Genomic DNA, 27,748 nt, shown 5'->3' with positions numbered 1-27,748 from the left:
ATATGAACAGAGTTGTATAGACTTAAAAATTATTATCTTTTATTGGAACATTATATCAGAATATTAGACCCTGATACAGTTTACAGCAGATTAATATTCTTCAGATGAGATTATATATTTTATAAAGCTGAGAAAGATGCCAAAGGAACATGTGTCTGAACTTCAAGAGGAGGCCACAAATCAAATACAATGGAAGATTTATTAGATATAATGGTAAATCAAAACTACATATTTTTACATGCAGAATCAGGTTGTTTCCTTATTAGAGGAGTGTGAAAAAAACATGTAGTAATTCTTTCAACAGTTCCAGAAGATTTTACCACATAATGGCAGCGCAGCTGTAGGAACAAGTTTTCATTAGACAGAGGTAATATATCCTTTAAAGAAATTCAGGACAAGTAGAAAAAGGAAAATCTGCCAGGATTTGCTTCAGCTTATGCTTGGGTCATCAGTGGTAGTTGCTGCCTTCTGTTGGCCTCTTTTTCAATTGCCTCCAATAGGCCTGGCTTTCATATTACTGTATATATCCAAAATATCTAAGCTTTAGCTTCCTTATTAGTGCTTGCAGTGAGCTGTCTAGTTTTACTTCATCTAGTATTAAATAGTTTGTTCTTCTTGTGGTCCATGGTATTCTCAAACAATTTCTCTAGCACCCTGGTTCAAAAACATCAATTTTTCTTTGTTCAGACTTTCTGATATGTTCAGTTGTCTCACCCATGTTACCACTGGGAAAACCATGGCTTAACAATGTATACCTTTGTTGTTTGCGATGCCTTTCCATCACATCTATTTTGTCTAGATCGTAGTCTTTCTCCTAAGTAGCATCTGTCTCTTTATTTCATGGTATAGTCACCTTCCCTGTGACTTTTTCAATCTGGGAAAATAGTCTTTCTCACTTCTAGCTGTCAAAGTGGTATCATCAGCGTTTCTGATGTTCTTGATTTTTTTCCAGGAATTCCAATTCCATCTTCTATTTCTTTTAGCCCAGCCTTTCTCATATTATGCACATGCGCTAAATAAATAAGAGGACAGTATATAACCTTGCCACACTACTTTCTCAATTTTGAACCTTTTAGTTGCTCCACATTCTATTCTTACTGTTGCTTCTGGTCATCATATACATTTTTCAATAGGCAGATAAGGTGGCCCAGCACACCTAGGCATAAATTTATCTTTTCCAGTCCCTTGGGCACTCCTATGTTTTCCATACATACTGCATGTGGGACATTAACTACATCATCTTACAAGATTTTAAATAGTTCTGTTGGCATTTCATCAGCTTCTTCAGTTTTATAGTTTTGTTTTTGATTTGTGAACCACGCAAAGTCACTGTTGAGTTGAATGAACTTAGAAATCTAAATTTTAAAAAATAAAATAAAAATAAAGTAAAATATACCCTATTCTTCTTTCTCCATCTCCTCCTCCTCAGTCTTCTTCCAGACAGGAAGAAGAGTTCAAACGGTGACTATTTTAGGCTGGAATCTCCAATACCAGTTAGGTCATCAGTCCTCTGCTAATCACCAGATGATGATAGCTGGGATTCATCTGATGGTGTCTGCAGATTCACCCATCATCAGGCACACCAGCTACTGTTGCTCCACACAAAGCAGATCTTCGGCTATTCAGTTGCTACCAGACTGTCAACAACCTCCCAACCCAGCATGCTAAATTTGTATGCTAAAAACAGTTGCATATTGAAATTTAGTGTCCTGTACTGGGGGTTGGAATACCATTTTTCCCCAGAATGGATAGTGTATGTGGCTACCAAAGGAATATTAGTGTGTCATTGTATTCATATCCCATGTTATATGAAAGTGACAAACTTGGCTGCTTTGTCTGGCCAAGAAATTGATGTTGTGGGTCATTTCCAAAATAGGAACATTTGCCTGGATTGATAGAGGAACGTGGTTTGGGACATTTTGGTTCTTTTCTCTCAAGGACTAATAGTCTTATGCCAGTGGTGAGTTGTCAGTTTTCTTGGCTGGAATGTGGACATTTCTAAGTCATTTTCCAAAATACAGACTTTTATGCAGAATAAGTTGCAATACGTGACTAAGTTCAGTTGTCCTCCTTGGCCAGCTGCAATTGCTGTTCCAGTGTTCTAGTCTCTTTTCAGATTATATGGACCTTTGGTCAGAATAGGTAGTGGAATATGGTTCTTGGGACTGTTTCAGCTGTTTACACATTGAAAACTTATGAGTCCAATGTGATTGATGAGTCTGATCAATTTAAATGGCTCAGATGTGGGTATTCAATGTCATTTTCAACTTCTATGGATCTTTGGCTGGAATAGTAGCAGAATGTGGTTCTCATGGATGTTTTGCCATTTTTGCATAAGACAAATCACAGTGAGTTTTTTCTTTGAATGGGTAGCATCTACAATGTGGTTCCCTTGGAAGTTTTGGCTGTTTTTGTATCAAGCCCTTGTAGTCATACATATTTGGTAAATGTGGATAGCTGATGGGAAAATGGGCATTCCAAGTAGTTTTGCTTTATTCTGCATGGTTTTAGGATGTTAAGGAGTTACTAAAAGAATAATATTGAAAGGATTGTGTTAAAGATAAATGAGAACCAAGTTAAAGAACTGTATCACACTTTGAAAAATGTGACCTGAGCCTTCTAAATGCAGTTGTTCATTTAAGCATCAGGAACAACACTGTCAAGGCAAAAGAGACTTTGAAATAAAGAAATACAAATGGGAAGCACTTAGGAAACTGATAAATAACCATACATAGGAGATCATTTAGTGATACTTGAGATATCTTTGGGACTTCTATTATACAACTTAGATATGAGATATAGACCTTTAAATGTCTACTTGAAATAAGATACCAGTCAGCTTTTTAGACCAGAATATCATCAGATACTTAGAAAAAGGGCGCAGCTTGAGAAATATATAGGGAAAAGATTTGGCCTATTTCCTTATTTCACAAGATGCTAGATAGGCCTCTGGAAAGGTTACATCTTTCTGTTTGCTTTGTTTGGTAACTGCTTGTTTTTAAAATAATTATAATAACAATAAACCTTCTGTTTAATAAACTAATTGGGGGAAGAGGTGTCTGTTAGAACCCCATGTCTACTAATTAGTGAATGGAATTTTATGCATACATAATACAGAACAAATTTTGTCTGTTATATCGAAAGTTCGCTAAACTGAGGTTTGTTCTATCAAGAGTTTATTGTATTTTAATTAAAACAATTAAATTAAATTCTACCCAGTTTATTCAAGGATTGTATGTTTCATTGAGAGGGATCCTTTAATTGGTGATGTGGCTTGCAATACCCATAAAACTCCTATTGTGGAGACCATGCTGGTTGGTTATCCTTCTTGAACTGCCACCTCACCCTTACTAGGAGCAGCTTCAGTTACTCCTGTCCTTTCAGCATCCTGGCTTGAAAATTACTGTCTTCTATTGCTGCTTTCCGCTCATCATATGTTGTGAAATCCAGGATGTTGTATTGTAGCCATGATGGCGAGCCTACATTCCCTAGCAGGCTAGGCATATTGTGTTAGTAGAATTAGAGTAGCCTTTGTAATGTGTGATTTTCCTTCCCTTTTAAGAACATAATAGTATGCTTAGGCAGTGCTATAGTTGAGCTAGTAGAAAAGTCAGTGCAAGATGGTCACAGCATGATATTGCCAGCTGTAGCAATTCTACTGAACAAGAGGTCATTCAGTCACCATTTAATTTATGCCTAATACACATTTAAAGGGTTATCCCTGTTGAAAGAAATACTGTCATAGCAGACCCTGGAGTCTTTTGCACTGGGCAGTTATGCATAGGCGAATGGCACCCTGGCAGGAAGAAGAAATGGAGGGGAGAACCTGCCGTGTTTTCTTTGCTGAGAAGCCAGAACTAGGTGGCCTCTCCCTTCCTCAGCTGTTTTATCAGATTGCAATGGCAGGAGAGATGGGAAGCAGGGCTGCTCTACTAGCTCAATTAGAAGAACTGATTTCCATTCCAGCTCTCACTCTAAGCATGAATACATAACCTCAAGAAGTGATTCCCAAGTTTGCTTTCTTCTTCTTCTTCCATGTCCAACATAGCATAGGTTCTCCATGAGTCTGTATTAAGGCTGTTGCATTTTCAGCTATTTATCATCTGGAATTAGGGTCAGAGGCCATATATGTGGATGACATCAAATTATTCATGGGATTTAAAAAAATTAAAAAGAAAGAAACTTGAGCTAAACTGAGGGAATGATAATAAAAATGGCAAAGGTGGTTCAGTGGGATACATGCTGGGGCACAAAATCTTCACCTTCACATATATAATGATCAGGTCTTTTTGGCACTAAGTAAAGTATTTTGATTAAACATTATGGATTAACAATAAAATTGCTACTATCATAATGTATTCATACAAATCTTGGAATATACACTTTGAATGATATACAGAATTTGGGGCATTCTACCTCAAAAAAAGATAGTAAAGAAATAGGGATGGGGTGCGTAAAGTCCACATGTAGTCTGGGCTTCATTCTAAAAAATGGGTGGTACTAGACAAGTAAGCCTGTTGGAACACACAAAACAAATTTAATTCAATTCAATTTACATTTAAATTTTATGACAGTGAAAATGTAACAAAATGCAATTACTGATTGTTTTCCATTTATTTAATAATTTCTCCATCTATTACCATAAATATTGCAATTTGGCAACAACCTTTGGAGAGGCTGTCAGGTTTGTACCCAAGGCTTTAAAGCTCCTTATATTGTGCCCCAAATATAGACTTTCAGAGGAAAGAAGTGCCATTTAACTAAATTATCATAGTTGTATTCTAAGCAATGTACTGTAGATGCTCTACGCTGAGGAAGGCTGTTAATAACCGATAGCTTGAATTGTTACAATAGAGGGTCTAAATAAGTGGTCCATCATCCAAATGAGTCTGTAAATTTCTATGCATATCGGGGTTAATGGCTCTACTATGGTAACTGAGAGCCATTTTGAAAAGGCTGTCAGTCCTGAACAGCAACATATTTCTACTTGTTTTGCTGGCTTTTTCATCTCTGATCAGAGCTGAAATATTAATTTGTGCCCCTCTTCCTTCCTGTCTCTCTTCGATTAGAAAGAGCCCGAGATTATCTACACAAGACAGGAAGGTTCATTGTCATTGGCGGAATAGTCTCACCGGTACATGACTCATATGGAAAACAGGTAGGTATATGTATTTTTTTCTTCCTTGTTCATAAGGATAATCAAAACTGTGGGGAATGAATGCTGGACACCTAAGATGAATAAGTGTGACATCTGTTGCTGAGACTCTTAATTAAAATGTTCACCTTCTTTCTGGTGGAACAGGCAGAACTTCCACAATGATAACCTTCACAGCAGTTGGAGAAGGCTTATTGCAACTGATATAAGCAATTATAGCATGGAAGTGGCAGGCTTTGTGGTTAGATACTTTTCTGTTAATTGCTTTGTCATGATACATTTCTTCTGATTTTTAAATCATCATCTGAAACACAATGCTGGATTCCAATGTCATCATTGGATAGTTCATTTTCTAAAATTATCTCTTGGTTCCAACAGGATCCCTATCAACCACATGTAGTGGCCCTTGGAGAAAGGAAGAAGAGAGCATACCTTAGCATTTTCATTAAACATGGCCATAGCACATAATACAACAGAGTGGAGTAATTCTTCATAGGCATGAGATTTATTACTGCCATCTACATTTTAAAAAATCTCAGATAGCTGGGCAAGAAGAACATTCTCTGGAGTCTTTGGGATCAGCACTAGACACAATAGAGTTCCAGACCAATTGCCTGACTTAAATTTTTGTTTTGTAATTCTGTACTGTTACAATTCACTAGAATAGTCAGACAGTGATGTCTTTTCTTCTTTTGTGCCTTAAAAGACAAGCTTCACCACCTGAAACTCCCTTTCTACACATCTATTAAAAGTGCAGGTACCCATCTTTTTCTCTGACATTTGACCACCCTATAGTTAGTTAAATTTAGATTAGGTAGCAGATAGGTGACACTGGTGATCCAGAAAGAGATAGGAAGGAACAAATACAAGTATGTAAGGTTAGAGTAGGAATGGACAGCCTTTCAATATCCAGGGTCTGTTCTTCAAACATGATTTGGAGCAGCCAATTCCACAGTGGCTAAGATGGTGACATGGCAAGACTAGGACTTTTGGGAATTCATTTGAAGAGTTGGTAGATTTTTACGCTGCACTAAGCCTGATTTTTTTCTGTTTTTTCCTGCCAAAAATGGGCAAAAATTGTGCTTCCTTTCTTGGTGGCTTGATGCTGAAATTTAGCAACGTGATTTGTGAATACTCCAGTCTGAAGGCCATCCAACAGTGTTTGAGGATTGCTGTGGGTTGCCCATCTCTGGATCAGAGAACTGGGAAGCATTTTAAGATTATCCAGCAAATATCACAATAAATGAGCTTGAATCTGGACTCTATAGCCTAAGACTAATAAAGCAGTTAAACCAAGGGACAATTTAACCTTAAGAAAGTCCAGTAACACAGAATCTCCATTAATTCTGACAATCTACTTCTTTACAGGGTTTGGTTTCCAGCCGACATCGCCTGGCAATGTGTCAGTTGGCCGTTCAGTCTTCTGACTGGATAAGGTATAATAACATATCTCATCACTCATGTTCTCTACTTCATGGCAGGGACATCTGCAGTGGGGTAAAAAAAAAGTCACAGTGATGGCTACAACTGCACAGTCAAAGCCCACCCCTCTTTTTACATGTGTTGCATACATCACACATATAAAAAAGAGGCACCACTTTGATTGTGCAGCTGTCTTGACCTTCTGACCCTCCAGCAGGTGCCCTTGCTTCATGGTCTGGGTTCCAGGGTTTTCTGATTCAGAACATAATTCTAGCTTACAGAATAGCAAACATGCAACAGGTGTACAAACTAAAATGCCAGATGTAACAAGAAGAGAGGTTTCTTCAGTCTTTAAAGCTGATGGAGCTGTGGAAGCTTCCTTTTCTTTATAACCTTTTTTTTTAAAAAAAAGAATGGATACATACATTTGAAATGAAATGAAATAAAGTAACCTTCAGCAACTTTCAGCAACCTCCAGCTGTATGGTCTTCAACATTAAGAATGTTTACCTATGGCCATGCAAATTCTGGGGGTTGAAGTCCACACATCTGAAGGTTTCCTGAGCTGGGATATGTTTGCACCAACCACTCTTGCAAGAACCGTTTATTTCAAGTGAATATTGATTTAATTGGGAATAGCCCTTTACAAAAACTTCCCAATTCAGTCTTCTGTAAGCAGTTTCTGACAGGCTCAGAAACTTCTTGCTTCGGCTCAGATTTCAGACAGCGAGACCAGAACGTACATGAAAGTAATCATTCAGATCCATATTAGGATCTGTGGTTTGTTAGCCACAAGTATGATCATATGGTATGAACTAATGTAATGTACTGCTTGTTCATCAGAAATTTATTTTGCATATGAGATTCTGCACTCTGGGTCAAGAAAGTGGGAAGATCAGTTTAAAGCAGGAAGGTGATGGTTGAGTATGAGAGAAGTATGTTTGCTGAAGCATTATGCTCAGAAGCTATTTGCTCCACCTATATATTTATAAATAAATATTAGAACATGTGAGTAAATCTTTACCAACCTTGTGTTAGCATGGAAAGTGAATCTGAAAATTCTTGTCACTTACAGAATTGGGATATGCTTACTACTTTCCTATTTTAAAATTGGAAATAATTAAAGAGGTTCTGTTCTTAGTTGTCAAACACGTGCTTCATCAAATATTGTTGAGCCACCCAGAGTTATGCTGCATAAGATAGGCAGCTATACAAATCTTCTAATAAACAAACAAACAAAGTCCATTAGCTATGTAAAATTGCTTAATTCAGGAGTGGACCTCCTTTTTTTTTTTTTACAGGGGATGACTCATACTTCAGCCTCCTGACCAGCTGATAGATGAGGGCTTTTGGTGATGCTACTGGAAGGAGTAGGAGATGAAAATGTTCTGCCCTTCCATGATTTGGGAACTTTGGGTTAAGGGTAGGAATAGAACTGATTCACTTCCAAGAGGCCTCTAACTCCCATTCTTAACCTTATTTCTATGATTTCACCTGATAATCGTGCTGCCAAATTTGGTCCATTTCCAGAGGTTTTGGAGCTGCATGAAGTCTGTAGGCCACAGCTTGCCTACTCTGATTAGATCCATGATCACATTTTTGAAAACGTTTTGTAGTTGCCAGCAAAACAGGCATCTGAAAACAGTCCCCTGGGGACTTGGCATATTTCAATAGCAGGATTTGCAGGTATTTCAGACCTGGTCTAATTGGGCTAATAAGACTGACATCTTATTATTTTAAGTGAGTCAACCTTAGATTAACTTGTTAACCCCCTCCCCACTATGGTTATCTTGAATAGCCTGTTTTGCATGAATGAGCAGTTAGCAACATTGTTAGTGAAAGTGTTTTAATTAGCAAGTTCACGTCTCTGACAACCTCAGGTGGAGAATATAAGAAGGAACTTGGCCACAAAGAACATGTTTGAGAAACAGCCCAATTTAGCAGTTCATTAAGTTTTCAATTAAGAACTTGTGCTGCTAGCTCAGATTTTGATGCTTTTTTAAAGAAAAAAAAAACAGGCTGATGTTGGGGAACGTGGGAATTTTGGCACACTTTTACAGTACACTTACTGACTTGTCCAAATGTGAGAAATTGGCATAACTGCTGTGTGCTGCTGTAGTTTCTGCATATGGCCACAGTAGGACTGGTGAATGAGGAGGTATCCTGGATTTCAAAAACTGTATAGTGTAGAGATGGATAGGAACCCAAGACTACCTGCCTAACAGACTTGATTAGATAGGATCCTGATGAGAGTTTGTTTTCCTCTATAGGATGTAGAGCTGAATTGGGATCAGGTTTTAATTAATAATGCAGGATTGTTCCCTCTCCCAATTCCAGTTCCTTTAAGGTAAGAAATACTGTAAAACAAACAAATACAGAACACCCAGATAGGCAATTTCCAGCATAACTGTTTGCTCCTTATTTGGTCAAACTTTTGTATAAAACAGTCAAATTCCACCCATAATACTCTTTATCACCTTTGAGGTCTTCTCATGGCCTTTTAAATATGTATTTGCTAGGAGTATTATTTCTCTGGAAACATACTGGTATCTAACATCAAGAGCCCATCCCATCATGTCAGCTATATAGTTTGTCAGTATCCAGATCTGTCTGTCTGTCTCCCTATCCTTAAAATGGAAATGTGCAACTTATAAGTGCATGAGTCAAAAATTCTTGTGAAGGGAGGGTTTCAAGATAATTCATGCATGCATTTGTATCACTTGATTACTACAGCTTTTAACACTACAGAAATAATTTCATATGGCTTCAAGGACAATATTGAGTAGAGTTAATTCACAAAGTGATGGGCATCAAAAGTGCAGAGAAATCTATAACCCTGGGTGAATTAGCCCATTCTTACTAGAGTTGTCTCTCATGGTGAGATAATATACAGTTAGTCCTCAACTTACAACCACAATTGGGACCAGAACTTCTGTCACTAAATGATGCGGACATTAAGTGAGTTGTGCCTGGTTTTACAACCTTTATTGCTGCAGTCATTAAGTGAATCACCGTAGTTGTTAAGCAAATCATGCAGTTGTTAAGCAAATCCAGTTTCCCCCATTGACTTTGCTTGTTAGAAGCCCGCTGGGAAGGTCGCAAATGGCAATCACATGACCCCAGAATGCTGCAACTGTCATAAATAGATGCCGGTTGCCAAGTGCCCAAATTTGATCACGTGACCGCAGGGATGCTGCAACAGTTGTAAGTGCGAGAACTGGTCGTAAGTCACTTTTTTCAGTGCTGTCGTAACTTCAAACGGTCATTAAATGAATGGTCGTAAGTCAAGAACTACATGTACCAATATGGTAGTAACTTAGCACATTCACACAGTATGATGTATGAGGTTGCCTTTCTCACGCCACATTTCAGTCTCTCATAAATCTAATCATATGGGTCCACCCTCAGCCACCGAAGCTCACTGGATGACTTTGGGTCAGTCACTCCCTTTCAGCCCAACATACCTCACTGTTGTTATGGGGAAAATAATGCTCTCTCCTCCTATGTACACCACCTTGAGCTCCTGAAAGAAAGGTGGGATATAAATCTAACAAATGAATAAATAAGGGAGATATTAACATGTATATTGTGGAGCCATACTCTTTTCCTTACCACCAAGTCCCACACACATTTCAGGGCAAGGATTCCTGTGCTGGACCTTTCCTTGTTTTTGCTTGCGTTAATGACACACATCTGTTCTCCACTTTAGCTTCACAAATGCCTCCCTCATCTCACCCCAAATTTTGATATGAGGTCAGAAACTAGATTTGTTCAAGATGAAGTAGATCCCAACATAAATTTGCTGTTAGGGATAAGAATCCAAATGCCCAGGAGAAAAGGCAACCCAGTTTTATTTGATAGCGTTGCATCGCCATAAATATATTGCAGAGAAACTCTGGTACATTTTAAGTTTGCCCAGAAGGCTACAACCACAACTGGATCATTGCCGAACAACAGCTTATTACTACATATTCTGTCATGTTTGGTAAGGAAGAAGTGACAGTCTTTTCTAATTGATCTGGGCAAGGCTTTGCCAAGGGAACAAGTAGACTGTCCTGCAATCAGCTGACAGGTCCATTATGAAGTCTACTCATCATCTTACTTGAAATTGGCAGGACTGATGCAAATTCTGTTACATAATTCTCAGAGGTGCTCCTACCCCCCGTAGCTCTTCCTTTTACATTATTTTTGAAAAGCCAACTTATGGAGAGGCAAACTATTCCCTATCCCCTAATAGATGAAACGTTTTTAATGAACTGCTTGAAAATTTATTAAACTTTTATTAACCCTATAAATCAAAGGAAATGCATAAGAGATTGATTGATTGATTCAATTTATATGCTGCCCATCTAGTATTGTGCCTTTCTAATGTGCTTGCTTTTGTGATATGAAACTTCAGATTCCTACCATGAGTCCCAGAAATATCAGAAAGAAAAACAAGATAGGGAAAGCATGTAGAACATGGTTCTGTTGTTCTTTCCAACCCCTTTACCTGTGGCCACATGTATATATGCATGCACTGGGAAGCATGGAGTGGGCTGCATTCATTACACCTAGGAGCAGGGAGAGAAGAAGGCTTACAGTGGGGCACTTGGCAATATTGGCCAATGCTCAACTGCCTCTCCCATTGGAGGAACTTTGAGCCTTTTTTTTCTTCTCTGCAACCCCCAGCCTGTTCCAGCCCATTTTTGAATTCAGTCTTTCTTTTGTCAGCTTTTCCCTTCACACCAAATTTGGTCCTGTTCAATTGCATTTTTGAAGAGTTCTCCTGCTAATGGACAGATAAAGTCCTTACTTGCTTTGTTAGAAGCCTCCTCTGTCCATGAACTCAGGAAAATCAAGATATCAGTTGACAAAGAGTCTCCATAAATTTATTTTGCTAAATGAATGAACAAAAGGAAAATACCTCTATTGCTGAAAATAATAATAATGATAACAATAATAATAATAGTAATAGTAATAAGGAAAAAGGACCTAGAAAATTATGTTGTAAGCAGAACAAATCCAAACACTTTTGATTCAAACATTTTTTTTCTTGCTCTTTTGCTGAAAAAAGGAAAACCTAATTCTGATGTGAACAAATGATCTATCAGCAAACCATTCCTGCAAAAGCACATATAAATTCCTCCTTCCAGAATTGTTCATATATTATTCCTGGAGGCTGGAGCTAAATTCCCTTTAATTATAAACCACTCAACTTGACCCAACAACCATGTATTTCTTATTAAATGTTCAGTAGGAAAAGTGATTCAGAAAAATGATTAAATTCCATGCAGTAGCAGTTGCTGTTAGAAGTAGCTGGAACTGAAGAAAATCCAGTTATGAATGTGGCTTTTTTGCTAGATGCTTTGTATTTTAACTATTTTTGGCCTACGACTGTGCACAGATAACCTAAAAAAAAAAACCTGCCACCCAAGTTACTTTTCATTAAGTAAAGATATTGAAACTGATCCTCATGTAAATCAGATTTCAATACTTGCCAAGATTTCAAGAAGGTCAGATAACAACACTTGAGCTGAACCTGAAAAATAGCTGAATTCTGAAATTCATTATTCCAGCCAGTAACCAAACCTGTGATAAATGCCCAGTTCAAAGCCTGAAAACGCAGAAAGTACAATCCATCTTTTTCAGGGTGATCTCCCATACAAGTACAGATCTCTTCCTACTTAGCTTTTCAATATTAGCCAAGATCCGGTGGATGCGATACACTTATTTTATACAAATAGATCAGATGCATTTGGTTGTAGGGGGAAAAACCCCTCCCAAACAGAGATCAATGGGAGAAAGCCACCTCAATTGACTAGATCAGCCTTTCTCAACCTTAGCAACTTTAAGATGTGTGGACTTCAACTCCCAGAATTCCCTAGCCAGCATGCTGGCTGGGGAATTCTGGAAGTTGAAGTCCACACATCTTAAAGCTGCTAAGGTTGAGAAACACTGGACTAGATAGAGAAGCTGAGCCAAGTGCACGTTCTTGGCTGTGCCTATAAACTTTTTTCTGTCTGATTTCTTTGGGAGAAAAGATTGCCTTACATTCAGGGTTTTGACTTCCTTTCAGATGAAATGGTGTAAATAAATGTTTACAGTCAAATGGCTTATACTAATATTAAAAACATAATTGTTATTTGCAACAACCAAGTCAGATTTTTCTAACTTCTTCCTCATCATAGGGTGGATCCCTGGGAATGTTATCAGGATACTTGGCAGACCACTTGCAGCGTGCTGGAACATCACCGGGATCTGATGAAAGTGAGTTAATGGCTGAAACTGATGGCAGAGATCGAGACTTCAGGGCTGGGGATGTTAAATATGTTATTTATTGGAAATATAATGGAAAGTGACTTTACTTCAGAAGCTAAATTTTTTTTAAGGTACAACCTGGGATGGGATTCAGAGTGATCAGACCTTTTGTATCCTGTTAGTAAGGTATTTTCACTTTTCAAATTCCATTGCTGTAAGGAATATATGTGCCTGACCAATATGTATTCCATCATTTTGCACAATTACTGAACAAGGACATATGTTGTATTAGTCATGAGTATCTCATGAACTCATGGCAGGGTAAACTAGGGGACTTCCTCTTTTTTTATTGGAGTAAGCATAATGTGTTACTGTAAACCCTATTCTGTTTCACATCTGGCCAAGCCACGGTGCATGGAGGTGGAGGTTTCAGGTGATGTGGTTGGGTTGCCTACCTGCTTGACTACAGTTGGCTCAGCTGGTCTGATGTTGGACTACCCTCTTCTGTTCATCCATGGGCTGGTACCTGTTCTGCAGTGCTGTTTTGGTTGCAAGGGAGACAAAAACCTGACTTCTGTAGCTACTACACTGACACCACTACCATTATTCCTCTCCTCCCACCTCCTCCACCACTTAGAGAGTATAAGTCCTGAAACTGACTACCCCAGACTGAGTTTCACACATATATCTGGAAGTGTAAAAGAAGAGATTTGGCTCTCATGCTTCTCTAGTCCGCAGGGTGAGGAATTCCCTTCCCAGTGCCCACTGCTCTTAGGGAAGCCCTAATTCCTCCGTTTCCCCTCTCATCGAATGTTCTTTAAAAGGTTCATTCCAACATAAAATGTAACTTGATGCAGATATAGCATCAACATACAGTTGATGTTTTTCTTCTCCTAAATCTCTGTACCCAAGAGCACCCCAGAACTACATCAAAACACCTTTTGTGATCTCCAGCTCCAAAAACATTTGTGAGATGCCTACATCTGCACTAAGCCAGATGACCATTATGTTTAGAGGGAGTTATATATTGCTCCAATCCAGCAGGACTCTGAATAGTTAAGAGAGACGGTCTCTTTACTTCCATCTAGTGGCCATTAGGTCAATAGGTTGATAGTCTTTGGAGAAAAAATAGAAAACAAATTGATTGGTTGGAGCAGTCTGATGTTATAAGCACCACCATGGCATATGTTCTGTACAGTGATTGGTGGTGGCTTTTCCTGTGGTTGTGATGTTTGAATTTCACCCATAGAAAATTGCCAGTCACTGTCCTTATTGTGTCACACATAGGAGCTGTATGGACAGCAGCCCAGCATAGCCCCATTCGGAATGCATATTAAGGGCATGCTGTGAGGGCAATGTGATGTACGCTGACATGATTTCCGCCTCTGCAAAGAGGCTGTGTGGATGAGGCCAGTAAAAGCCTATAGGACCTACTGTTGGAATCAGACTTGGAAATCCATAGCATTCTTGTCTTGCCAGCTTTGTATAAGCTTCCTTCTCCCTGCCTTTGTTCCCCGTCAACAAAATTAGAGCAAATAAGAACTCTCTCACTGAGATACGAAATATGATTGGCAAATACTGTAGGTGATGCAGTATAATTCACTTGAGAATTGTTACGATATATTTCTCTCTCTGAAGGGGGAGTGGTCTCCTTATTGTACCTTGAGTTTCTTAATTCAGGATCAAACCCCCCAGTTATCCCATCAATATAAACTATTAATGGGGTGCCTCAGCAAACAATCAAGCTTGATTATGGACCTCTGATAGTTTAGAATGTGAATATGCATAAGGTCTGGGCTTGTCCTAGTATTCTTTCCTTTTGGCTTGAAATTGGATAATATAACTCTGATCACAATTATAATTTTTGTCCCTGTAATTTTTTTGTCATTGTGAGTGTAAGATTACAGTTTGTTTGTAAAGATATACATATTGTCTTCTCTTGAGTACACAGAATTTGTTGAATCAGACCACAGGCCCATATAGTCCAATATTCTTTTCATGAGTGGACAGGGTATCTGTGGAAACTCAACAGTGTCCTTTTTGGGTTCCTCAGCAACTACCATTGAGAGTTATATGGCTTTGATGACTGGAGATAATTTAGCCATTATTATTAGTAACCCTGAATAACCTTATCTTCCATGAATCTGTCTAATAGGTATTGGTTCCAATCTGGTTCCTACCGTTCAGAGATTTGATCAAATCAGTTTTGAATCCTATCTTTGAACTGAAGATTTCCATAGCCTACTGCACTCCCCCTTTAAAGTTGTCCAAGTTGATGTCCGTCACTGCATCATGTGGTAGCAAGCTCCATTGGTTAATTAAGCCCTGTATGAAAAAGTACTTCCTAATTCTCCCCACATGCTGTTTCTTTCGATAAACTCAGCTTCTAGTCTTAAAAGGGTAAGCAAATTGTCTCCCTTCCCATTTACTACACAGTGTGCATAAATCCATATCCATTTTGCGTTCCGTCTTTCTTTTTTCATAGCTAAGAAACTTCAAATATTGACTGTTTCCACGTGCTTTGCTTGCTTCCCATCCTGCCTTGGTCCTCAAAAAACAAAGCAAAGCAAAACAAAACAAATGCCAGGAAAAGAAAACCACCACATATTTGGCTGAAATCTCTGGCACTCAGAATGGTTTCATTGCCCACTTCAGCAGTGCCCACCATCAGGGGCATTTGCAGGGGGATCAAAAAAGTCAAGATGCCAGTGTGAGAAGGCAGGGAGAAGTGAGGGCCTCAAACGAACCATGTTTGCTAGGGGAGAGCGCTGTGCACCATGGGGCAGCCTTGGGGCAGGAGGGAGGATGGGCAGAAGGCACACTCGCACCAGAGTGGAGAGGGGCGGCAGGAGGGAGGAAAGACTGCAGGCAAGAGGCACGTTCGCACCAGAGTGAAGAGAAACGGCAGGGGGCGGCTGTCGGGTCAAGTGGGGATTGGAATGTGTATTGCGCTGATTGGATTCGGAAGTGGAATGTCTGCGGTTTTGCGGTTAATTAGCGGCGCTTCGGGGCGGTAAAAAGGTGAGATTGTGAGCCAAGCCCTCGTAGGAGGGGGAGGACAGATAGGGGGTATAAAAACCTGTCAGACCTTGCTTCGGGGTTCCTCCATTGCTGCGGGAGGGACCCACCTTTGCAAACGTGCCCAATAAAAACTTCTGTCTACTGGACAACCGAACCCGTGTCTGTCGTTTTCTGACAAAATTGGCGAGCCAGCCAGGAGTCCTCGACGTGGACCGGACTGTGGGGAACCGGTGAGTAATCGGCCGTAACACCCCGTTGAGGTGTCTCCCGTTTTCCCCGGAGTCGGGTCCAGGACGGGACTCCAATCGCCAGTCAGACAGAAGTAAAGAGGAAGTCGGCCGACGAGGAGACCTCCGGGAGGTCTGGTGAGTACAGCCTACCCATAATCTCGGGGAGATTAGCGTGGTTACGAGGCGTTGGACGCCGCAAGGGGACAGAAGAGTCCGGGACCTTCTGTAAGGTGGGAAACGTAGTCAGGAAGGATGGGTAAGGCGCAGAGTAAGAGTGTAAGGCCAGGGGCCAATGGGAAAAACGCAGTAGGGGGAATCCCCACGGATTCTCCATTAGGACAATTGTTGCAACAGTGGGAGACACCCTGGTTGTGTCCATTCACCAGGGGTCTGGAAAAACCGACCATGATAACTTTGTGCACTAAAGAATGGCGAAAATATCCACTAGTGGACCCCGAATTCCCCTACCATTGGAATCCCCAGTAATTACTGGGTGACCCAACTAAAAAACTACATTGTGGAGCATAAAATGTTAACACAGGAACCCTATGTGGAAGTCTGGTTCCATGTTCATTGGGAGGGGCCTCGACCCAAGTTAGCCAAAATTTTTGTCCAAAAAGAACAGGAGGATGAGGAGGACCTCTGGCTGACTAGACCTCAATGGGGGCCGCCACCTCCTCCTCCTCCTCCTCTTCCTATCGCTCCCCCTCCGGCGCCCCCACCCTATCCCGGGCAGCGGAAAGAGCTGGACCAGCTGAACCAAGACATTCAGAACGTGCCCTTTATTCTAAGGTTGGCCAGTGCCTTCCCCGTCCGGGAAGTCCCGAACGGAACGAACGCACAGGGGGTGGCCGTCACCAGTTACGTAACGATTCCCATCAAACCCAGTGAGTTGAGGGAATTAAAAGGACCCTCCCTCGTATGCAAGAGAACGCCCATACCGCCGCCGAACAATTGGAACTTTTCTCGGCCCGGTGGAATACTCCTGGGGGAACTGAATTACATTTTAGCCCACCTCTATACGCCAGAAGAGAGGGGCCAGATTCGGCGAGCTGCGCTCGGGGCTTGGGAGCAAAGGAATGCAAATGTCCCAAATGCCCCGGCCGCAGATACTAAATTCCCTCTGGCAGACCCAAATTGGGATCCCAATAATGCTGAACATCGGGAGAACATGAGAGGAGTTTCCCCCTGTACGACTAGGGGGTCATGGTTCCCCAACCGGGACCCACGGGGAACCCTTGGTAAACATCACGGTGGGTCCCACCGGCGAGGAACGGCAGTTCCTCGTGGACACCAGAGCCTCTCGAACATCCCAGGGATTGCGAAATCCCGGGGCGCATCGGTATCGGTGATGGGGGTGGGAGGCTCTCTGGTCAAGGCAGACGTACTGGAGGAAGTGAGACTGGAGTGGAATGGGAAGGAGGTAACTGCAGATGTGTTACTGATCCCACAGGCGAGAGTGAACTTGCTGGGAAGGGATCTAATGGGTAGTCTAGGAGTGGAGTTGTGGAATGTGGAACAGGCAGAAAGGATGTGTTTGTTGCGGGAGGCGGACGTGGAGGTTGTGAACCCTGAGGTATGGGCAGGAGAAGGGGGGGGCGGGTCGGTTTCGCATCGCCCCAATTAGCATCCCCTTGAAACCAGGGGTGACGGGTTTGCGGCAAGCCCAATACCCGCTGTCCCGGGATGGGAGGCGTGGGCTGAAGCAACAACTGAGATGGACGGTGCTGCCCCAGGGGTACACCGAGAGCCCCTCTTGTTTGGACAGGCATTGGAAGAGAAACTCCAGGGGTTCCGGGCCCCTGGGGGTTCTCAGGTGCTGCAGTATGTGGATGATTTGTTGGTGTCTGGAGAGAAGGAAGTAAAGGTGAGAGAAGACTCAGTGGCTTTATTGAACTGGTTGGCTGAGGAAGGATTGAAGGTGTCAAAAGGGAAGGTCCAATTTGTGGAAAGGGAGGTCAAGTATTTAGGACATGTACTCCGGAAGGGCAAGAAGTTGATTGATCCTTCTCCCATACAGGGGATAATGCAGTTGAAGCCCCTCATACTAAAACAGAGGTGCGGCGGTTTCTGGGTCTAGTAGGATATTGCCGGCTATGGATAGATGAGTACATGAGCAAGGCTCAGTTTCTGTATGAGAAGTTGAAAGGATCATCTGACAGGGTAGAATGGACAGACAGGGACACAGAGAAGTGGGGGGAATTACGAAGGAGCCTGGTGACGGCCCCGGCTCTGGCTCTACCGAACTTGGCCCCCCTTTCACCTATACGTTACAGCCCATGGGGGAACCGCCATTGGAGTGCTGACTCAGAGACGGGCTGGGAAATATCAACCAGTGGCCTTCCTGAGCAAAGCCCTAGAACCAGTGGTGAGGGGATGGCCGACTTGTGTGCAGGCAGTGGCTGCCGCTGCTGTGCTAGTGACAGAAGGGGAAAACTCACTTTTGGGAGCCCCGTGATTGTCCATTCGCCCCATCAGATCTTAAGTGTGCTTAGTCAGCAGGCGGCTGCTTGGATGACAGAAGGGAGGATGTTGAAATATGAGACAGTTCTCCGGATAAGTCCTGATGTGGTGGTAGGAACAGACAGGAATTTGAACCCAGCGGAGTTTCTTGCGGGGGAGCAGAAAGAATGGGAGCCGGCGGAGCACGAGTGCTCCACCCTGTTGCAGCTGCAAACAAAGACCCGGGAGGACCTGCAGGCGGTCCCGCTGGAGGAGGGTGAGGTCTGGTTTGTGGATGGGTCTAGCCGAGTAGAGCAGGGACAAAGGAAGTCAGGATATGCGATAGTGACGGCGGAGGGAGAGACAATAGAGAAGGGGGCACTACCAGGGGATTGGTCGGCTCAGCTGTGTGAAGTGCACGCTTTGAAACGGGCACTAGAGTTGGGAAAGGGAGTGTCCCTCACCGTCTACACAGACTCGCGATACGCCTGGGGAGTAGTGCACACTTTCAGGAAAATTTGGCTGGAACGGGGTTTACTCACAGCTGCTGGAAAGGGAAGGTTGCAGGGAGGAAGCAGGTCATTGGGTTACAATTGAGGGGACCCCAGTAGTGAGCCGTGCTGGCATGAGGGGGATGGTGGAGAAACTGCATGAAGGGTCTCACTGGGGGGTGCAGGCTTTGGTAGACACTGTAAAGCCGTGGTACTGGAGCCTGGGGGTTCGATGGGAACTCCACACCCCTTGGCATCCTGACTCCAGTGGGAAAGTGGGAAGGGCCAACGGGGTGTTGAAGCAACATCTCACCAAACTGGGATTGGAAACAGGGCTATCTTGGACAAAGACACTTCCGGTTGCCCTGCTTCGAATGCGGACAGCCCCTCGCAAGGATGTGGGGGTCTCCCCATTCGAGCTGATGATGGGAAGACCTTTCCTGGCTCCAATGGGAGAGCCTATCCCCGAGCTAAAGGATGCCTTCCTGAGAAAGTATCTCTTGGTACTGTCACAATCTCTCTTGTCTCTAAGAAAACAGGGACTCCTCGCTCAACGGCCCCCCTTGCTGAAAGACCAACACCCCCACAAGCCAGAGGATTAGGTCCTGATAAAGACGTGGAAGGATGAGAAGCTGAAGCCGTCTTGGGAGGGACCATACCAAGTTCTTCTGACAACTGAATCAGCGGTTCGGGAGACGGACTCAAAGTAAAACTTAAAAGGAACTGAACTAAGGCAGGGGAGGAGATGACCAACATAAAGGCGTAGAATTGGCACAGACAGCTTTGATCACTGGGGATGATCCCCGTGGGGGGATGTTCTATCATTTTGGGTCTTCTCCCATACCAAGACCCTGGACTAATCAAAGGCAAATGGCTCTAAATCTCTTGGGGATAACCAATGCAACTCAATGTGTATATTTCAACAATACCCAGAACCGTACCCCCCATTGCCCTCAAAAGGTCCTGCTTTCACTTGTGGAGGGGTCTATAATATCCCTTACGCCTCAACCCCTCTATACCTACCTAAAGGTTTCTTTTTGTTATGTGGACATGAAGCTTACACCTATGTTCCAGCCTATAGTTCAGGGGCCCTTGTGCCATAGGGCGCCTGACCTCTCTATATGCCCTGCCTCCAATACAAGCGCACCCATCAAAAGAAAAAGAAAAAGGGAGCTGCCATCTGATTGTGAGAGTGATGTGACACTCTTGTCCAAAACAGAAGCCATGGCTCTGGCCCTCTCCTTAGTAGGGGTTCCTGCACTAAGCGGAAGAGCTTACCTGGACCTAAGGAAGGTGGCCTGCCTCCTGGCTAAAAGTGTCAACCTTACATCCTCTCTCATTGCAGCCCTCACTGAAGAAGTCACTGAGATCAGGAGGGCGGTCATTCAAAATCGGATAGCTATAGACTATCTCCTATTAAGGGCAGGACAAGGCTGTGAATCTTTTCAAGGTCTTTGTTGCTTTAACCTAACCAACAATAAGAATTATGTTGAAGCAAAACTAGCCAAGTTGAAGACCTTAGCCTCTCGCATATCCGAGGATCCAGAGGGATGGAATTGGTCGTGGCTCACTAGTTGGTTACCTAACTTTGCTTGGTTAAAACAACTTTTTGTACTAGCCATTGGTTTCATTGCCTTACTGGTCCTAGTATGTTGCTTAATGCATGTCTCCCTGCTTGTGGGAATTACCTGTCCCAGTGTGTGAAGCCCCGGGTCCGGGACAAGGGAGCAATCTTGTTAGTCAGGTTTGAGGCCCAACAGAGGCGTGAAAAGAAAAAGGGGGGATTGTGAGAAGGCAGGGAGAAGTGAGGGCCTCAAACGAACCATGTTTGCTAGGGGAGAGCGCTGTGCACCATGGGGCAGCCTTGGGGGGGCGGCAGGAGGGAGGATGGGCAGAAGGCACACTCGCACCAGAGTGGAGAGGGGCGGCAGGAGGGAGGAAAGACTGCAGGCAAGAGGCACGTTCGCACCAGAGTGAAGAGAAACGGCAGGGGGCGGCTGTCGGGTCAAGTGGGGATTGGAATGTGTATTGCGCTGATTGGATTCGGAAGTGGAATGTCTGCGGTTTTGCGGTTAATTAGCGGCGCTTCGGGGCGGTAAAAAAGGTGAGATTGTGAGCCAAGCCCTCGTAGGAGGGGGAGGACAGATAGGGGGTATAAAAACCTGTCAGACCTTGCTTCGGGGTTCCTCCATTGCTGCGGGAGGGACCCACCTTTGCAAACGTGCCCAATAAAAACTTCTGTCTACTGGACAACCGAACCCGTGTCTGTCGTTTTCTGACACCAGCCACGAACAAAACGGCAGGTTTTGTTTCTTTTTAATGTGTATCACATGCACAAACACACATTTTTAAAAAGTAAGGTTTTGATTGCATAATCGCTACTGCCATATTGTCTTTTTGACCCTCCCTGAAGATCCCCCTGCCTACCACCTTCAGAGCTTTGTCTTTGTGCAGAAATGTTCCTAAATAATATGAGATGTTGGGAAGAAGTTTCTCCTTTTTCTGATTTGTAGTGATCTTGATGAATATTGCTCCTGAAGCTAACTGATGCTAGTGGGAGCTTCCAGGGTTAACAGCTATCACAAGGGAGTGATTTCTAAGCAGGGCCAGATAAAAAAGGATTTAATTCTTTTGGTAAATGTTGAAGGGCAGAGAATAAACCACTCAATTTTTAAAAAGAACCTATCTTCCCATGTGCCATGATCTCAGTGAAAATGGCGCTTCTTGCAGTAGCTCTTAACTATTAAAATAAAGCAGAAATCAAAGAGGGACACATTTAGCGCCATGCTTACTTTAGCTCTCAGATCCTGCTAATGAGAAAGAGAACCCTGGGAATACTGTGCTTGTAGTGAAAGAAAAGCAATATATTATAAAGTGATACTAAGGGGAGGGGAAAGGAGAGGAGTGATTCCCCACCTCCTACCTCCCCTTTTCCTTGATACAGAAGCTGGCTTTGAAAAAAGGGGAAATAAGCTTAAGGAGGAAGGAAGCCCAGTCCCTCTCCCCCAAAATATTTATGACATCTAATTTGTTTGCATATTTCTAAGTAGGATTAAAGGCCCTGCGCTGTTCCACTGGCTGCCATGTTTCCTGTCCGGCAGAATTCCCCTGAACACCTTTGTTCCTTTCATTGTTCTGACAAACAACAATCGGAAAGCATTCTGTCTGGTCAAGGATCATGGGCATAGGGAACATGAATGATGCATCACCAGTATCGGAAGGGGCATCAGATGGTTAGCGTTGTTTTAGATACCCCGGTGTTCTCTCCTTATTTGTCAGATATAATTTATAAGGTCATTTTGGGTCCTCTAAAATTACTGGCTTCTGTTTGATGTATGTGCGTGTGTATGTGATGTATGTAAAAATCAGAAGGAAGTATCACAATCTTTGTGTGATATTGATTCTCCCACAAAATACTCAGGGGCATAGTACTTGTTGATTTGTTTTGGACAGTAATCTGAACTTAACAAATCACTTAACAAGAATATGGTAATATGTTTAAAACAGTATTTGTTTTCTTTATGAATATGACACCAGTAGCTTTAGGGGCAAAAAGAAACAATAAAAGAAGATGGCTGGTGTGGGTCTTCCGGGCTGTGTGGCCGTGTTCTGGAAGTTTTGTTTCCTAACGTTTCGCCAGCATCTGTGACCGGCATCTTCAGAGGGCAGGAGCACAGACAAGATGCCGGTCACAGAAAGTTCTGGAAACAAAATTTCCAGAACACGGCCACACAGCCTGGAAGACCCACACCACCGGCCGTGATAAAAGAAGAATCTGAGAGGGGGCAGGTGTGAGACTAGGCTGAAGCTGCCATAGCCTAAAGATGAAGCAGGCACGTAAGCAGAGAGGACAAAAGCCAGGAAACTTATCTATGAGATCCCTTCAGGGAGGTAGATAAGAAGGAAGCAGGTCGTTAAGGAAAAAACAAAGGACCTGAACCAGAAAAAGGAAGTTGGGCCTGAGTACATGGAAACCCTCACCCCAGTCCCATCAACTTGTAAATCAACCCAGCAAGGACTTTTGGAGATAAAAGGGGTCCCAAAGCCCACCCACTCGGAGTCCTCTGAGTCACCTTTGGATCCAGACTTGGTGGCTTTGTCCCTCTAGCTAGTGCCTGGCAGCCTAGTTGGGAAGGACATGGGTAAGTGTGGATGAACGTGTGTGTGGATGAGAAAGAGCAAATGTGCCTTGCAACCAGTAAAGTTTTACTGTTACTTTAAATTCACTGGGTCTCCCTGTATTACAAAGAACCTCTTGTGCCTCAGTGTTCGGTTGGAAGTGATTTGTGTGTATCCCTAATTATTTCCCGGCTGTTGACCAGGGCTGTGTGTCTGTCTGCTCCAGCTGCACCTATCTGGAAAACCCAGGTAGAAAGCAAGGGGGGGGGGGGGGCTGACAAGATCTGCGTGCCTCAACAGGCTGTGAGTGTGTGAGGGAGTGACCATAAGCCGAACCTGGGAGCAGCATGTGTAACACAGGACATTTGGGAAGGCTGTTACAGAAGACGATTTGATAGCTAACTCCACATTATTGTTGTGATATAATTATAGGCATAGATGTATGTATATCCATATATTCAAAGAAAATAAATTCTTTGGTAGGCCAAACTTTTCCTGTGCCCTTTCAATTTTAAAACAATAGTTTTACTTTCTTGCCAACACAATGCTTGATATATTCAACCTCTTTATTGCTCCTTTTCTTTTACAGAAGGAAAGAACATAGCACTCCCTGGTGGCAGGAAGAAAGACTGTTCCCTTTATAGCATAATGCATTTCATTCATGCAAACATTTCATTATCCGGCTAGGTAACATCTTCAGTGCTAAAATGGGATGGGGTTTTAGCATTGAAGATGTTACCTAGCGAGGTAATGAAACGTTTGCAAGAAAAGAACCAAGCTCAGAGAACCCCAAGGACTCCACAGTTCAACCCTGAGCTACACATATTCACCTCTATTGGTACATTTCATTCAGTGCATTCTTATTTGACCTTTTTTAAAAAACAAAACAAAACAGGTTTAGGCTAAATACAGTCTTTGGTGACTCACTTTTTTTCATTCTGCCATTACTTGTGCATTGGATCATTTTAAAAGTGTCTAAACCATGTTCTATACAGAATTAAGAGGTAGTGATAAGATTTTTTTAAAGACAAGAATATTAAAAAAGGTGTAACTATTACATCATTACAGCACAGCAATAATATATCTATCTCAAGAAATATACTGTGAATTTAGAACATTAAGGTGAATAAAAATGTCTTGATTTGATGGAAACCAATCAGGCTTCTTTTGGAATACATTTTTTAAAAGCCTCTTTTTTGCAAATGCACAATATAAGGAATTTGAAAAAGTCCCCCTTTGAAAAAATAAATGGACAGGATGGCCTGTTTAGGTCGCCAGGTGTTTCAAATTTAATGCATCTTTCTGATCTGCCAGTGAATTTTAAATTCACCAAGCAAGGTGAACACCTTAGGCAAAACCAAATTTGTGCTATGCAAACTTGAGGATACCCTGTTGCTTAAAACTGTAAGAAGTCTGTTTGTGAGTCAGGGTGATTGCTTCTTCTATTCAGATTGTTACTAGAACATTACACCCAGTATCACGATTGCACAGTCTGGAGCCCTTCAAAGTACAATTTAGGCAAATGGAAGGGGTTCTATTTGTTGATATATCTCAATTCCAACAGTAGAAAGGGGATAGAGCAAAGTATAGGCAAAGTTAACAGGGGATAAATGCAATCAAACAATGGCCTGGTTAATACAAAAAGGTTATTGTAGTCAGACATTAACCCAGTCATAATCCCTTTCAAACAGCCATGCGAACTGAGCAGCTATTTGGGAGACATCAAAGCCCCTGCCCACTTCCTGCCTAGTATTCCATGACTCCTTGCACCAAGAAGGCTTAATTAAGTCCAGTCCTGTCCCCAAGCCAGGTCCAATGCTTCCTATCAGTATTTAGGACGTATATTTTATGGCTGCCAGCCCACAGCAGCAAGTTTGTCAATGGACCACGTTGTTTTTAGCTGCTTTGTAATTCTGTTTCTTTTCTCTCCAGGACTGATTTTCTGACTTTGCCCCATAGTTGAATGGATTTTTCAGGTTCAGGAGACAGTTTAATTTGTCTAGGCACAGTTTGAGATTAGAACCAACCTTCTCCTACTCTAGTAATGATACATCACTGACTGAGCTAAGCATGCTATGTGAACTCATTAACAGTCTAATATGGGCTCCGAGACCCATAAGCAGAAAAAAAAGCCACCAAAGCCTGTTCTCTTGTTCAGAAGACTTGTCTAAAGATGTTCAGCCCAGCCTCACCCAAGTATTAGAACTTTTGGTTCAATGAAATTGACAGCTTTACCACTAACATCTGACCTGCATACAATGAAACATCACCTAAAGCAAACCTCCCCAGCTTTGTGCTTTCAGGTTGTGTCAGAATTACATCTACCACAACCCCTAGTATACCAGCTGAGAATTCTAGTTGTTGTAATCCAAACCATTCTATAGGCATCAGGTTGAAGAAGGGTGGTTTGAGGGATTAAACCAAAGGCTTCAAAGAATATGTGGATTTTGGAAGAAAAAAGAAAGAAAAATATTTGCAGTCTCTTGAAGCAGTGGTGCTCAAACAGGCAAGCAGAAGTGAAGTGGACACAAACAGCCTCTGATGCCTTGTCTTGGTTTTGCTTGCAGTCCACCATGAGCAATCCTTCTTCCCTGCCTCTTGGCTGAACTAAATGCCTTTCTTTGCTCATGGACGCTGACATTGCTACCTCTGTCACAGTTTGGACTGGAAAACGTACACTTTCAAATACAATTTGGCAAAGGGCAAAATGATCAACAAAGGTCTAAAGCCCCAAGGTCTCTCTTAAGAGCATCAGGGGAACCTTGATCAGTCCAAAGATCTACTTTTAGGGGCGCTTTTTTGTTTCATTCCCAGGTAGAAGCCTCTGAACCATAAGCACAAGAACCCTTTCAGTGAGTGATTCCCAGCTACAGATGTTAAGAGAGAGACCTATTCCCTGGTGATAGTATATAGCCATTGAAACTAATAGCTATTTATCGCCTTATCCTTTTTGATAATTGGGAGGTGCTTTCAAACACATGGAAAGTTTCAGACGTGATTAGGACTTTGGCAGTACTTTTCCCAAATAACTTGCTATGGTCTGATCTGAACATAGGAATACTCACACAGTCCTGCTGACCGAGGGTGGAGAACCAAAAGAGTGAAAGATGTGGCCCAGGTTTTTGGCAGATTTGCAGAAAGAAAATTGGCTAAGGGCAGCTTTTACACACACACAAAAGCCTAAATTCTTCTTTCTCAGTGGATACCTATGAGCCAAGCATACGAAAATGAAAACTAACTTTGGCCATTTCTTCCAGCGAGTTACTGGTTGTATCCTGTCCAATGTGAACACACCTTCTCTGACCCCAGTGATTGGACAACCCCAGAATGAGACCCCACAGCCTATTTACCAGAACAGCAACCTCTCCAACAAGCCAACTGCAGGTAAGAGCTAGCAGAAAGCCCAGATGTTCCCTAAATATGCCCCATGAGGAGCCTGTAGAAGCTCCTGAAAATACAACAGTAATAAATGTGGTAACCCAGGTGAGAGAGCCCAGGATGGTGTTTCTGCCTCAGGTGCCAAAATAATTGGCCAGCATCAGACTTTAGGCACTTTGACACCCAGAGGGGAAAGCCATTTTCTGCTCCACCCAAAGAAAGCAAAATGTTTCAGTCAGACTTTGCTAATTCAGCTTTATGATCTGTAATCAGGACAGCTGCCGGTCCCTAATTTAAACCTTTCACTAAATGGCATGTTGAGACATTTCAGTCCTTCCTCACCCTTTCATCTGCCTCTTTCTTACCTTCTGAATGGCACACCTGGTTTGCTCTTGGCTTCAGCAGGTGGTAGAGGATGCATAAGGAAATAGGAGAAAATCTGGCTGGAATAGCTGCAATGGCTCCCACTCAGGAGTGGGTTTAATGGTGCAGGGATAATTTCTATCTTGCAAACCAGTGACCCTAACTATTCAGTGGGAACTGAATCAGCTGTATGAATTTATTTGGTTTAAAATATAAACAACTGCTGGGGGGGGCAGAGAAAAAAAGAGGGAAAATAGATCCTTTTTACTTTTTGATCATCCAGTAGGTGTTAATTGCCTTAAAATGTAACACAAGTGCCTTGCTGGATCTGATAGAGAGCCCATTGAGTCTAGCATCTCTGCCCTGGCCAGCCAGATACTTTGTCCTCTGATCTGGCATACCAAGATAAACTGTAGTATCCATTTATACATGGTAAATATATATTTTTATTTCTAAGCTGTTTTTGTCAAGTCCACGATGTCCAACTCTCAGTTCTGAAGCATTCTCACACAACCAGTCTTGGTTCAGACAAATACTTCTTTATTAAGGTGTACATGTAGCTTGTAAACAGAACATTGCTAAAACTAATGCCTTGGGTAAACCTCCCTCTATTTATCCCCTCTCCCCTTATTGCCTGGCATCCTGACTCCTCTTCACCTGTTGTTGACCTCTCTCCTTCCTCCTCGAGCTTCTTCCTGGTTCTTTGGGCCCCAGCTGCCTGGCCAAATTGCCCATATAAGCTGCTTCCCAACTCCCCTTACAACCATTAACAGCCACCCCCCCTCCTTAGTTACAAGTGGCAGAAACAAATCAATCCAACTCCCAATGAATGCAATACAATGGAAAACAACAACAGTTGGGTGATGCAGGTTCTGACAGTTTTATTTT

At 42.5% G+C, this 27,748-nt stretch overlaps 1 protein-coding gene across 1 annotated transcript in view; it reads left to right on the top strand.

Moving 5' to 3' along the window:
• NMNAT2 (nicotinamide nucleotide adenylyltransferase 2) overlaps window positions 1-27,748 on the top strand; it is an 87,687-nt gene that overhangs the window by 41,786 nt on the left and 18,153 nt on the right. The window contains exons 2-5 of the mRNA XM_007425368.3: window positions 5,070-5,158; window positions 6,524-6,591; window positions 12,747-12,825; window positions 26,377-26,503. Of these exons, the coding sequence (XP_007425430.1) occupies window positions 5,070-5,158; window positions 6,524-6,591; window positions 12,747-12,825; window positions 26,377-26,503 (363 nt within the window). The remainder of the gene's footprint in view (window positions 1-5,069; window positions 5,159-6,523; window positions 6,592-12,746; window positions 12,826-26,376; window positions 26,504-27,748) is intronic.

This window comes from Python bivittatus, unplaced genomic scaffold (assembly GCF_059951505.1).
Source record: "Python bivittatus isolate LINGU-HERP-01145 unplaced genomic scaffold, Pbiv_v1 ctg000700_np1212, whole genome shotgun sequence".
Taxonomy (NCBI): domain Eukaryota; kingdom Metazoa; phylum Chordata; class Lepidosauria; order Squamata; family Pythonidae; genus Python; species Python bivittatus.
This window is presented reverse-complemented; position numbering and strand designations above follow the sequence as displayed.